The sequence below is a fragment of the Kwoniella newhampshirensis genome, assembly GCF_039105145.1.
Source record: "Kwoniella newhampshirensis strain CBS 13917 chromosome 10 map unlocalized Ctg15, whole genome shotgun sequence".
Lineage (NCBI taxonomy): Eukaryota > Fungi > Basidiomycota > Tremellomycetes > Tremellales > Cryptococcaceae > Kwoniella > Kwoniella newhampshirensis.
In genome coordinates this window covers 528147-541071 of record NW_027118345.1, presented here as the reverse complement: position 1 = coordinate 541071, position 12925 = coordinate 528147, and the positions used below count along the sequence as shown (strand labels likewise).

The 12925-nt window shown below is 50.2% G+C and overlaps 4 protein-coding genes and 1 non-coding gene across 5 annotated transcripts; 2 read left to right on the top strand and 3 right to left on the bottom strand.

The window, feature by feature from the left end:
• Positions 1 to 2848: 2848 nt before the first annotated feature.
• Positions 2849 to 4551, bottom strand: IAR55_007152 (uncharacterized protein; the record flags this gene model as incomplete). The annotated part of the gene is made up of 6 exons (XM_066950225.1): positions 2849 to 2881; positions 2947 to 3156; positions 3219 to 3308; positions 3365 to 3695; positions 3760 to 4118; positions 4186 to 4551. The coding sequence occupies 6 exons, from the start codon at positions 4549 to 4551 to the stop codon at positions 2849 to 2851; spliced, it is 1389 nt and encodes a 462-aa protein (XP_066799440.1).
• Positions 4552 to 4882: 331 nt separating this feature from the next.
• Positions 4883 to 7495, top strand: IAR55_007151 (uncharacterized protein; the record flags this gene model as incomplete). Its single annotated transcript, XM_066950224.1, has 4 exons — positions 4883 to 4942; positions 5008 to 5847; positions 5907 to 6428; positions 6494 to 7495. The coding sequence occupies 4 exons, from the start codon at positions 4883 to 4885 to the stop codon at positions 7493 to 7495; spliced, it is 2424 nt and encodes an 807-aa protein (XP_066799439.1).
• Positions 7496 to 7775: 280 nt separating this feature from the next.
• IAR55_007150 (uncharacterized protein) lies at positions 7776 to 10764 on the bottom strand (the record flags this gene model as incomplete). Its single annotated transcript, XM_066950223.1, has 15 exons — positions 7776 to 7888; positions 7950 to 8106; positions 8203 to 8244; positions 8298 to 8348; positions 8406 to 8577; positions 8658 to 8803; positions 8891 to 9065; positions 9124 to 9321; positions 9384 to 9393; positions 9454 to 9494; positions 9621 to 9835; positions 9909 to 10003; positions 10179 to 10304; positions 10364 to 10383; positions 10511 to 10764. The coding sequence occupies 15 exons, from the start codon at positions 10762 to 10764 to the stop codon at positions 7776 to 7778; spliced, it is 1815 nt and encodes a 604-aa protein (XP_066799438.1).
• Positions 10765 to 11166: 402 nt separating this feature from the next.
• Positions 11167 to 11264, bottom strand: IAR55_007149. Its single transcript has one exon. It is a non-coding gene; the product is annotated as a tRNA-Lys (tRNA).
• Positions 11265 to 12248: 984 nt separating this feature from the next.
• On the top strand, positions 12249 to 12752 carry IAR55_007148 (uncharacterized protein; the record flags this gene model as incomplete). The annotated part of the gene is made up of 1 exon (XM_066950222.1): positions 12249 to 12752. One exon carries the CDS (start codon positions 12249 to 12251, stop codon positions 12750 to 12752), a length of 504 nt encoding a protein of 167 aa, XP_066799437.1.
• Positions 12753 to 12925: the final 173 nt, after the last annotated feature.

The following is a 12925-nucleotide window of genomic DNA, read 5'->3' as shown; positions in this document are numbered from 1 at the left end:
TGACTCTTATCTCCCGTGAGAGTGCAGAACTTTCGAATGTGTTGGGTTTGTCCCGGGAAGGCCAGATGTATGAGTAATCGTCGCCATGGGCTAATGATGAGGGTATATGAGTATAAGGGTCCGGGCTGGCCGTAAAGGGTTGGCTGGTCCAGGATGTCCCGTGGCCTCTTCCTCCCCAAAAAACGAGTCTATACTGGTCTGTGTCGCCCTCCCGTTTTATGCTAACACCTTCACCTTGTATCTTTTCCTCTTGCTCTGGGGCCAGAAAGATTGTCTTTCCAGGCTGTTTCCTCAATTCGGAGCCTTGGTGTACCACCGTTTTGGCCGTGTCAACCCTCATAGTTCTGAATCGGGACATGTCAGCCAATTCACATGTTTTGGGCTGGAAAGCAAGTTGTCTCACTTCCTTGCAGACCCGACAAATCGACTGACCTAGAAGAAACAGTAGTGTCGGACATGTTGTGTGGCGAACCTGTAGCTATCGTGTTTTTTATTTCTGGTTGGTGAGTTTTGATCGTGTTGGGTGATGATCTGTTTCGGGAAGCCAAATACGGTCTTGTTCAGATCTTATGTCCACAGCATCGGTTCTTCCATAACTTATGTCCCACAGCTGTTTCCTTATCTCCCACCTTTCATTTCCTTCACCCACGGAAACTTCTAAGCCATCCGGGTCCTGGCAGAGGGTGGTGGGTGTATGACCGCACAATATTACCGGTATCCTTTGTGATGTTTTGATAGAAATGTTCAAGCGACTGCATGATTATCTCCAGCCTAAGCAATATACATACATTCAGAGTGCGCCTGCACATATCAGCTTATTTTACGACGTCTTTGGGAGTTTCGAATGTAGACCGAAGGGGAGACAGCCCCGACATAGGATGTAAGGGATTCCGCACCCCATAACTTACGTTTCGAATGGACTGCGGTTTCTACAAACTGACCCACGACATGCGATCCTTTCTTACAACATAAGTCCTCGGCCGGAACATGACAGATGAGGGTATCTGATGCAGGCAGCGACGCCCGCGGCGACCGGAGAGGTTGACAATATCAGACTTCATGCTCCGCCCGATAAGACTCCTCTGCCGTTCGACTCGTGAGTTCATGGGCGATAGCAAATAAATTTAGAGTGACACGTTCGTCATCTGTCACGGTGGAACGGTCAGGAGAACGGTCTGTGATTGTACCGCTGATGAACCAGCAGCAGACTGACAAGATGATAGACAGACCACCGACCAGTATGAATTCTTGCGACTGGTGGCCGAAGCCCTATCTATGCCGTTTCCATCAGGCTATTTGACGAGATTAGGCGCTGGCGATGAGAGTGATTCTGCAGTACAAGTCGCCGCTGTGGCGCTATTGCGAATGCCTGCGCTCCAACTTTTGCTATGACTATGAGAGCACCTCTATATCTTGGACTTCTAACTTGTCCGACAAATATCTCATACGATGGTGGCACTCTCTCCTCAAGCAAGATGAACCGGGATGCTGGGTAATCACGGCAACGAAATATTATCTGCATGACGTGCGTCTCCTTCAATTACTCATCATTGACATAACAGTCGATCTCTCAGCTGCGAATCCGCCCATGATGGACGTCCAAGTTACTTCCCGCTCAAGATATTTGTTGTTCGAGGGATAGCTCCGGTCCCACATGCGGGGTCAGCCATTTCCCAGTGGGTCGCTCGTAATATATGGAACGTCGAGGTAGATCCGTCATCGTGATAGACACTTCCTCGTCGATACTCGAGTCTGGGTTGGGGTCGGCCCAGGTCTTTCTGTCGTTGGCCGCCCCATGCGGATTAGAATCGTGGTACGACGACCAGGTGAAAGACGTGCTGTTCCCATTCCGGGTGAGTCTGGTACCGTTCCGCCACTCGATGTGATCATTTTCGCCTAGGTATGCTACCTTGAATAGCTTTTTCACGCCGCTCCCTTGCGAGACGTCAAAACAAGATACCTTCATGTGCCTGCTCAAGGGAAAATAGAGAGATGAGATCAGCGAACAAAGTCTACTGGAGATTGAGGAGGCCTTTTGTGGAACATACTGATCGGGGGCCAAACTGAGATTCGCCATTTGCGTGTTGACCTGATCAACAGAATGGTCACCGTAGGATGACATGGCAGAATTGATTTGCAGAAGGGCAATTAAGTGACAAATATGTACGGTGGATGAGAGTGGATATGGGCGAAGAGACTGTTGTTGGAACAAGTTGTAATCAGCTGGTCTCCGTAAAGGCTTTAAATCAAGTGCAAAGCTCAGCTATCTTCTCTGCAGTGACGTCTTGTTCCGCTTCCCTTCTCTTCAGGTATTGGACATCTCGGTGACCGTGTCGACAGCCAGATAAGCGGAGAGTGTAAGGCTTCACCCTCATTTGCACTGGACCTCCTTTCTTGGAAGACCTCGTCTGAGCTCGGAGGATGAATGTTCGGGCAGACTCGTCATCAAAGGGTAGATCTGTCCTCTCATACGCCGACGACAGGCGCCTCTGAAACAATTAGTGGGACCCATCCTTCAAAGGTATCACGAGGGCCTTGTGAGGTCATCTATCTCGCACTGTGCAGCCGGACTCTATCAAGACTCCTTTGATGAGCTGAACTCCGGCTGCATAGCCCCCTGTAAGACCGATGACCTCAATACGAGTTTCGTTACATGTCGAACTGTGAACGTCGTCAATTCGGAGATTGCTTGATGTACCTCCCTGGCCACAAAGGTTAGGCGCCGATATATGCTGAGCAGGCGAAAGTGTGTATTCAAGTGATATAGGACCAATCATTCAGCCAGTCATAGCGGTCGTACGAATTTGGGACAAGCAATGAGTGATGCATGCAATACCTTCTGACGTCTTTACAAACCCCCCTTGGAGCCTCTTCGTGCCATCTGTGCCGACGGGCACTGTCAGCATTCTGTCCATATAGCCCCATTATTGATAGGGAAACACTCACTTCGACAATCTTCCATCCACCCGTCAACTCGTTTTCTAACTCGGACTCTACCCTAGTGACGACCATCGCATACCTACATTGCTCAACATCGTCCTCTGACCCGACGATGACCTCGCCAGTCTTGGCTGATCGGAAAAGTAGTTGTTCTTGGGTGGCGAAGGTGATCACGAAAACAGGAATATTGTTCTCAAGCATTTTACCTTGGGCAATCTATAGTGCAGAAAGGGTAAAAGACTGCCCTTCAGGCGAGACCGGCTTAGCAATGAACTCACATCGACATGCTTGATATCAAGGATTTTGCTGTCTGAGATAAGACCTTGCTTGATGTACTGTCCCATCGTGGCCCACAAGACGTTGAAAGTCTATCCACCAAACGCATGAGCTTGATCCTGTCGTATACAAGACTTGGTGAACTCACTGCTTCACCACACCAAGCCTTCAGAGATTCTCTGTCTGCACTCAAGTACGCGTCCACAACCTCTGGCACAATGTATTCCCTCAATTCCCCAGTCCATCGATCCATCCTGAAATTGGGGTCTAACTCCTTCATAGCTCTGATGACTTGAGCGGTCTCGTTCTCCTCGAAGAGCGAACCGACTTTGGTTCCGACTGTTCGGATTGCCGAGATGAAGGGAGACTCTGACTCGTAATACGTTTCTTGAAGACGTTGGTATGTTGGTGACTCTTTGATGAAGGCGAAACGAGATACTGGTTCTGGCTTGTCTGACAGGACCAAAGCCTCACCGGCTCTACAGTAAAGATCAAAATCAGTATGATTGCCGTTCTCACAATCGGAGTGTCGTCGCCACTCACTCTGGGTTCTCCTCCACCCTCCTTATGACCTTCTTTCCTGCCTTCGCCGCCCGTGCCTCCCTCCTCTTCCTCCTCACCTCCCGATCCTCATACCCGCCATATCTGCTTCCCGCACCACTACTGTCCTCGAACGCCTCCTCCAAGCTCTCGGCGACGATCTTGTACGTCTTGCTGTCTCGGATGGGCTGTGTAGCGCTAGTGGCGGCGGACACGAATCGCGACGTGGCAGCTGAAAGTGCTCTGAGGACTTCAGAGTCTCGGAGAGCATGCTGGACTGCGTCGTGTACTGAGATACCGGCTCGTTGAAGCTCACCGGCCGCTGATTGGATTCGAGGGTTGTTCTTGATCAAATTGGTGATCTGCAAGGATACCATGTGTAAGCCAAATTATTCTCCTACCTTTCTTGAACCTGAACGCATAGCTCACCCTAGCTTTCTCATACACATCTCTAGCACGCTTCATGGCAGCACTGTCGGCGAATTTGTCCACATCACCTTGTAGCTGCTTCACATTATCCTGCCAACCCTTGTTCTTCTCGATCTCCTCTTTCAATACATCGGTGAACACCTTCCATGGAGACTGAGGAGGTGCATTATCCTCTGGAGGCGGTCTGGTCTTTTCGGATTTTGATTCTTGCTTTTTGGAGTCATTTAGTAGTCGAGAAGTGGTGGAGATGGAACGGGTTGCGAGGGTAGAAGGTGTGGGAGTGGGTCGGAAGAGCAACGCTCGAGAGGCGAGGAGGGGTTGTTGTCGTAATCTGAGAGCACGGAGGAAGACTGGTCGTGATCGCATCTTTGATGTCCGTCTGTGGAGGTGGTGGTCTACTGTAGCAGTGACTATGCTATCGATGATGAATGACTCTTTCTTTGAGATATGGCGGAGAGACGTTCATCAGCGTTCGCTTCCAGACTTTTTCCACTCGGCGACACGGCGGGAGCAATTGCTTAAGTGGAGTATCTATCTAAGTTTCACCCAAATGTACCTCGCACGTAACTCTCGGTCGAGTGACATTCGACGTGTTCTGACGCAAAGAACAGCACGACTTGGTATTCATATACAACAGCCGAACCTTGCACACGCGACCTTCAAAGCCGTCCGTATCACATTTGAGAGGTCGCTCACCATGTCTGACGCTGACGCTGATGCTGAGCGGAAAGCCAAGGCTGAACGAGCTAAGAAGCTGGTGAGCTCACCGGGTATCAACTACAGTGACTGAAGATAATACTGAACGGTTGGTTGTATGGCCAGCTCGCTCAACGACAAAAGGCGAAGAAGAAGGCTCAATCAGCAGCAGCAGCTTCCGACTCACCTTCGATCGCCCCTTCCTCCCCCGCCTCAACCCTCGCAGATACCACGACAGTCCCCTCGGCTCGAACTAGTTTAAGTCTGGACGATTCAGTTCGTGCGGAACTGCAAACGGACGAGAGGGCGGCTAGTGAGCCGACCGAGACACCATCTGCAGACGTGGAGAACAAGGCAGATGCTGGGCCCAATGCTGGAAAGGTGACGGACGGAGATAAAGAGCCAATAGCTGTGGCAGAGCAAAAGGATGCGAAGTTCGGAACGTCAGCTTCGACGGAAGTCACAAATTCCGCGACTACAGAAAGTCAGCTCAGCCCAACACGACGACCGACCATGGTTGGGCCACCATCTGCTGAATCCAATGCTACATTGCAAGAGACTGTCTCTCTCCTCATTGCTGAACGGTCTGATTTACAAACTCAGCTCGCCGATGTCAAAGCCCAATTGGCAACGGCCAAGGGCGACTCGCAATTGCTGGCGGAGGGTCGAATACTGATCGCTCAGCTCGAAGAAGACAAGAAAAGCTTAGAAGCGAGGTCGGTTAAGGCGGAAGAAGAGGCGGCGAAGGTGACAGAGATGGAAGGAGAGGCGAGCAAGATTAGCGAAGAGCTACAGGATCTGAGGAAGGAGCGGGATGAACTGCGTTTCGAGAAGGAGAAGCTGGGTGATCAAGTGAGAGCGGCGATTGAGAGCGAAAAGGAGAAGATTGAAGAGCTGGAGACCGCTTTAGAAAGGTCGAGGGGAAGAGAAGGCGGTTTGGAAGCTGAAGTTGGAAGATTACGGCAGGTGAGCTAGACTTTTCGGTCGCTCATATTGTGATCGACTAACGGATGCCCAATGAGCAGAACAACACTGAGCTGTCGTCAAATCTCGACAAGGTTACAGTCGACCTTGAATCGCTCAAGGCCTCTTCATCTCTTGTGACCTCGACACTGACCGACCTACAAACAGCCCACGAAGCTCTGCAAAAATCCCACGAGATTCTCACATCAGAACATTCTACCCTTCAATCCTCCCATTCTGAGCTTACTTCCACTCATTCAGCGCTTCGGTCGACACACGACAAGTCATCGTCTGAGCTAAAGTCAATCGAGACCACGCTTGCTTCGACAAAGGCAGAACTGGAGAGTGTGAAGAGCAAATTGGGAAGTGTTACCAAACGCGCCGAAACTGCTGAGAAGAGAAAAACAGCTTTACAAAGCGAGAACGACGAGTTGATCAAACAACTAGAAGAAGTCAGAGGGAAAGTGGTAGAAGCGATGGAGGAGAAGGTACAGCTTGCGCAAGAGGTGGAAAGCTGGGAGGTTAAGGCGAAAGGGTGGGAGAATCAACGGTCAGAGTTGGAAGCTCAAGCGGCAGAAGCGAGTGTAAGTTTGGGTTAGCTAATTGACTGCCTTGAAAGTGGACGACGTTAGCTGATCGACCTCTTTAGTCGCTCCATGAACAAATATCTGCTATGGCAGAGGAGAATCGAGCGAAAGCGTCCAGATTAGACGAATTGGAAGTGGTCGAATCGCAACTTCCAGAAGTGCGAAAACGACTGAGCGATGCGCAAAGCACGATCGAAAAGGATGTCACCGTCATTGCAGCCTTGCAAAATCGATTAGAGGATTCTCAAGTGACGGCTACCGACAATCAAAATCTCATCGCCTCACTCCGAACAGAACTGCAAGAGGCCAGGTCAGCCAAGTCAGCGTCGGACAAGTCTGCTACCGCTGAGGCAGATGGCGTCGCTCCACCGAACTCACAGTCTGTGCCAGAGGCCGAATCCGCTCATGCTCTTGCGATTTCGGACCTGAACGCTCAGATACGAAACCTTGAATCGTCTCTTCACTCTTCCACGTCCCGATTCCACACCCTTTCCAAACAACTCACCGATCTTCAAATCGCATACGCTCTGACCCAAAAAGAACGAGATGAAGCCCTTGCTGCCTTGGGTGGCTTCTCCCCATCTGCTTCTGGATCAGCGACCAGAGGGAGTGGAGGCGCCAAAGGGTTTTTCCTCTCGCCAGCAGATGAATATCCATCTCCTTCAGCATCAGCTTCGACTTCAGCTCCATTCCCTCCTCTGTCGATTCCCAATAAACCTAGACTCGCCGCGAACGCAGCTGTAGACGCTATCCTTCCTCCATCAGTACGACACAAGAGACAAGTATCTTTGAATGCGCTGAAAGCGAGGATGGAACCTCGGACGATCGTCAAGATGGATACGTTGGGCGAAGAAGATGGACAGTCGAATGGTGGTCTGTCCACGGGAGATATGGAGAGGACCGGTTCGGCAGCTAGTACGCCTGGCTTAGGAGGGAAGAGCAAATCCCATTCAATAGGTGGGACAGGGACGGGGATGCGAGGTCCGACGACGACAACGAAACAGTTCGGAGACGAAATCATGTTCTGTTGTCCAGCTTGTCAAGGTGATCTGATCACCTTGTAGAGCAGAGGGTTTTGAGCCGGGCATACACCAGCCTGATGAACACATTATGCATTGTAACGATAACATACATGAAATGCAAAACGAGTATAAATAACCATCGTGTGTCTTTTAACCTATCTGTGTCGGTCTCATTGTATGGTGATGCAGATACACATGCTCGCAGACATACAGTCTACTCAACAATATACAATATAAATCTCTTACAGATGCTACACCCCTTGATCGCACGCAAACTTATCTCACATCCCCAAGAGACGATGAATGATTATTCTGACCGAGCTCATCCCAAAAACACTTGATCATCAATCTCAATCCCGAATTCCTCTTTGGCCATCGTCTCGAACTGAGCCTGTAGTCGATCCTCCCAGCCTCCTTTCTCTTTCGGCAATATCCCTATTGAAACAGAATAACAAAAAGATTAGCTACCACTCTTATGTAGAGGAGAACGACATACTCTGAGTTTGGGTTGTGAACCAAAAGGCAATGTCCACAATGCTGAGGGTGAATCTGAATAGAACGGCTTGATATCGATCTTTCAACCATGTCCAGGTGCCGACGGTGCGAAGCGATCTTGATCCCGTGACAGATCGAGTGTAGCCTATTGATGCCCACTGCGATGCGAATGTGCCATGTCAGCGCCATGCAACATGAATGGCCAGTTGATGCGTGTGACTGCGAAATGACCGGGAAGGGAATCGGAGACATACTCTAGCGGTGAGGTTGACTCTCGAGGAAGGCGACCCAAGAAGCTGATCGTTGTCAGCTACACTGTTTGACCCCGATCGGATGCGATGCAGCTCACCTGGTTGTTGGCTTGCATCATTCTTTGACACCTTCCCAGGAAGATCAGTTCCTGTATTTGTCTCATCTTCAGCGTGCCAAGGGACGTTCGACAGTCGGCCTCGCTTACCCTCGGGATCAACTGCTCGTTCTCCAACATCGTTCGTAACCGTCGCTTCAGCTCGACCTGTTGCTCGTACTGGGACTTGTCCTTCTCCTCCTGCGTTTCAACCTTTTCTTGCCCCTTCTTTACCTTGAGTTTGTTCACTTGGAATGGTCTCAACAGAATGGCCGAAGCGAATCTGATAGGCAAGACAAATCAGCATTTCCACTCACCGACTCGGACATGCAGACTGAGCCCAAAGGGGATGGGAAAGCTCACAAATTCGCATCCAATGCTATTCCCCATTTCTTCGCTATTGACTCGATCATCGGAACGTCGAGAACAAACAACGATCGCCAGAGAGTGCAATACTCCTCTCTGAACTTCTGAGGTAGATCAATATACAGTCCGTGGTCGATCAGAACCTGGAGAGACGTGTTAGTCATAGCTAAATGTAGGACAAGACACGGGACAAAACAAGGACATGATTGTTGAGTGGCTTCCTGACTCACGATTTGAGGTTTTCCCTTCTTGCGGGGATGAGGTCGGACAAGGATGTTACCAGGATGAGGGTCGCAATGAATGAAGCCCCATGAGAAAGTCATTGCAGACATGGTGGATATGGCAAGATCCATAACTTCTCTCAGGTTGAGGTCCCACTCCTGCAGCTGTTTCTTGTCGTTAAGTCTAATGCCATGAGAAATTGTTCAGCTGATCGATTCCTCATCGGGGTTTGTCAGCTCACCGACACCCATCGATCCACTCCATTACCATCACTCTGTCGCTCTGCTTGCAGCCCTCCGCCTCGCCATACACTCTGGGCACATATACATCGTCTTTGAGCTCTGGCGTTTGGGCCAGTAACGCGGCACAGCGTCGTGCGTTATTCGCTTCATTGGTGAATGACGTTTCGAGTCGCATCTGAGAAGACACGTAGTCGGCGCTATTGCATGCAAGCGTCAGGAAAGTCAAAACCCAAGGCAGAGTAATCGGATACTAGCTCACACGAAGTACACTATGAGGCGGCAGGACAGATGGTCAGCGCTGTCATCTGACTCGAAATCATGATACTCACTAGGCAGCTCAAACAATTTCTCAGACAACCACATTAGTGACCTAGACAGTCAAGGCACCATCAGCTCCGACTACTGTGCATTACCATACGGAACACTGCCGTCCTTGGTCCCTCTGACATAATTCAAATAATCCCGTAGTGATAGAGCATAAACTCGCCAAACTCACCGATAACTGAACAAGTCCAATTCCATCTGCTTCTCAATAGCCGGTTTCTGCACCTTGACAGCTACCACGGTCCCACCGCCGTCGTGTCCCGGCCCCCCTACACCAGGTTTCAGAGTCGCCTTGTGCACTTGGGCGATCGAAGCAGAAGCGAAGGGTTCATGTGAGAAAGTCTCGAATATCTCTGAAGGGTCTAGTGAGAGATCTCTTTGGAATACCTGAAGATGGCAGAAGGCTTATTAGCATTCAAGTGTAGCAAGGGACATGATAGACCTGAGGGCAACGACTCACGCCGAGGACCTCGTCGTATGATACAGCTGGTGCACGATCGAATACATGACCAAATGCTTCTCGATATGGTTTTGGCAGAAGAGCAGCCTGCAGGCCTGTAAACGGGACAAGGCTATGAGCATAATTCGTTCACGCTGATTTCTTGCTGTCTGTGTCATCGTGAAGTAAGATATCCTGTTACAGCGATGGCCAAGGCGGACAAGACCTGGACATTGCAGTCGAAACGAAGACAGAGACGCAAGCAGGGAGTGTCAAGTGAGTCGCGCTCACCTAATGCCTGTCCAAGCTTGAGGTACAATCCCTGGTTGGTATCGATAACCCATCTTAATCTACTGGCAACTCTCTCGTGTAACGCTTCGATCTTGTCCGCTTTCGTAGGCGAGAAATTGATCTTATCTAAGCGGGAAAGGGGCTTCATCGATGATCTACCACAATGTCAGAGTGGTGTGACTCACAATCTAGTGTACATAATATCCTGCAAAGAGAGAACGTCATGTCAGCAAAGCTGTACACACGAACGACCTGTGATACCAGTACAACATATCGAGAGCGTCGTACACCGATGATTCTACAATGATATGATTGACCAAAATCTCACGCACCCGATATAAGCTGTTCTAAGACTTCTAGTGATGGCACTGGCATTGAATTCTCTATCTACCAAATACAGTCCGCCTCCCACGACACCGATCACACCGACCCTCTTGACCCATTTCGAGGTCGATCGAGCTCGATATCCGACTTGGACCGTCGATGGTGGAGGTGTGATTGTCGAAGATGTGGAAGAGGAAGGAAAATGAAGAGATCGAGAAGTATGAATCGGTCGTCGAAGGACGAGGAGCGAGCGAGGGTTCATCACCCCCGGTTTATAGAATGCAGTCGAGCAGTCGGCTACGGTGGGTGTTTTTAATGGGATGAGTGGAGAACAAAAGATCAGCAATCATCTGGAGAAAGTGAAGTGAAAGTGAAAGTGGAGGGAACGAGGGAAATCTCAAAAACAGTGGTCGAGTGCCTGACGTCAGTCAAGACGATCGCCCCGAGGAACTAAATCGCCAGATCACCTTCAGTTGATAAAGTGCAAAAACAAACTATCTTTGCAAGCAGTGCGTTTCGGTGCGGCAAGCCAATACAGTCGCACGGAACGCCCTGGCAGACTCAGAGGTGCAGAGGCGCGATGCATAGGCCCTGTTGTGCAACGACCAGCAAGATTTGACAACAAAAAGCGGTTTCACATTGATAGGAGAGTTTCAACACAAAAAGCCTTCGGCGGGGGTCGAACCCGCGACCGTCCGATGAACCAATCAAGCGATTCAATGCTTAAAAGTCGGAAGCTGTAACCAACTCAGCCACGAAGGCCTTGTATTGCCGGGGTTGTGGCTGCCTTATGTAAAGCGAAGCATCAGGTGGGGTGAAGTGACAATTCATTCCGATTGTCAATCATGTGCATTGGATGACATGAAAGGGATGCTCAACGTACGGGGAACGCTGGACGTAATCGTGATTTGCTTTATATACACGTCCCGTTCGAGAGACAACATGCGTGTCGACAAACGAGTATCCGCACAGTCAGCCTCTCTGCCTTGACGTCTTCGCCACCATAGCTCGGCTTGATTTCCCCAAGTCGCTCTATCCAGAAACTGTACATCGTCGTGGTACTTTCGAGGCAGACATCTACTAGTCCCCAAAACTGCCGATACTGATCATTTGTCTGTCTAGCCCCAAGTCCTTGCTGGGGCTGGCCCACGTGCGAAACCAGACCTGCTGACAAGGAAGGACCTGGGCAGAATCGCAATTCACCAGCCGGCGGCAGGACATCAGGAATCCCATGCGTGCTTGTACGACCAGATCTCCAGATCTGCGGGTAATTTGCGGTACTGTCGTTGACGTGCTTCGTATTCAGGTTCGCCCTATCGCTAGTAAACAGATTTCTTTGATAATCTTGCTGTTCTCGTAGCGCAAGCGGATAGCCACTCGTTCTGCCTCTGGGAACGGCTGGGTGAGCTGAGCTAGCTTGCCCGGTCGACTCGAGGTCCAAAGGGGAAGAAGGGACAATGTGGCCAAGTGGACGTATAAAATATGAGCACACGTGCTTATGAGTTCTTGATCCTTCCTCCACCCTCATATCCCGTATCACTAAATCACTCGGCTGTAAAGCCTGAATCTAACGCCTTGGACGATTGACCGACTTGCGACGACTTATAACGGCTTGTTACGGACTCCTCACGACTCACGACCTTCAGCATCGTTCCAGTCATCTGGGTGCCAATTGACGCTAACTGCCATTCGCCAGAAGCTCCTTGAACGCTCAGACTGATCGCCCATACCTAGACTCACAAAACGATGAAACTATCTCTCCGTCTACCCCTTCTCGTCTCCCTCATCTCCCTCTCCTCATACCCTCTCTTAGCCACCGCCCAATCCCTCATGCCAACAGCGGTAGGTCGCCGCTCTTCTCTCCCCACCTCGTCACCCGAATACCTATCTTCGATCCTCTCGTATCAGTCTCAGACCAGATCGAGGACACGTAAGACTTCGAAACAAGACACATCGGAGGATCTCCTCATCATGCCTCCTCGAAGGGATGCGGAAGCGGGAATGAAAACCCAGATGGAGTCCAGCAGAGCAAACTCATTCTTGTCATCTCTAGAGGATATGGATGTGGCCTCAGGCAATGATGCTGGATTAGGGGAGAAAGATCAGTTGGGCCCTTATGCTACTTCGAAACAGAGAGATGAGGGGATGATTAAGATTATTGGCGTTGGTCATGAGGCGGATGGCTTGCCTCTGAGTAATGGCGAGAGGATGAAGTTGGGTCTACCACTCAAACCTCCAAAGCTTCAATAACGGTGAGTGACAGTTATAACTTCCTCTCCTTGTCACATCATTAGAGCGAGACCATCTGAACAGGGGTTGTCCCTTTTATCCAGCTACTGTAGATTCGACCCTTCATCCGGTCATGATCGATATCCGACCCTCCGCCTGATCTGCGGTGGTGCTTGAACAAACAATCTTGGTAT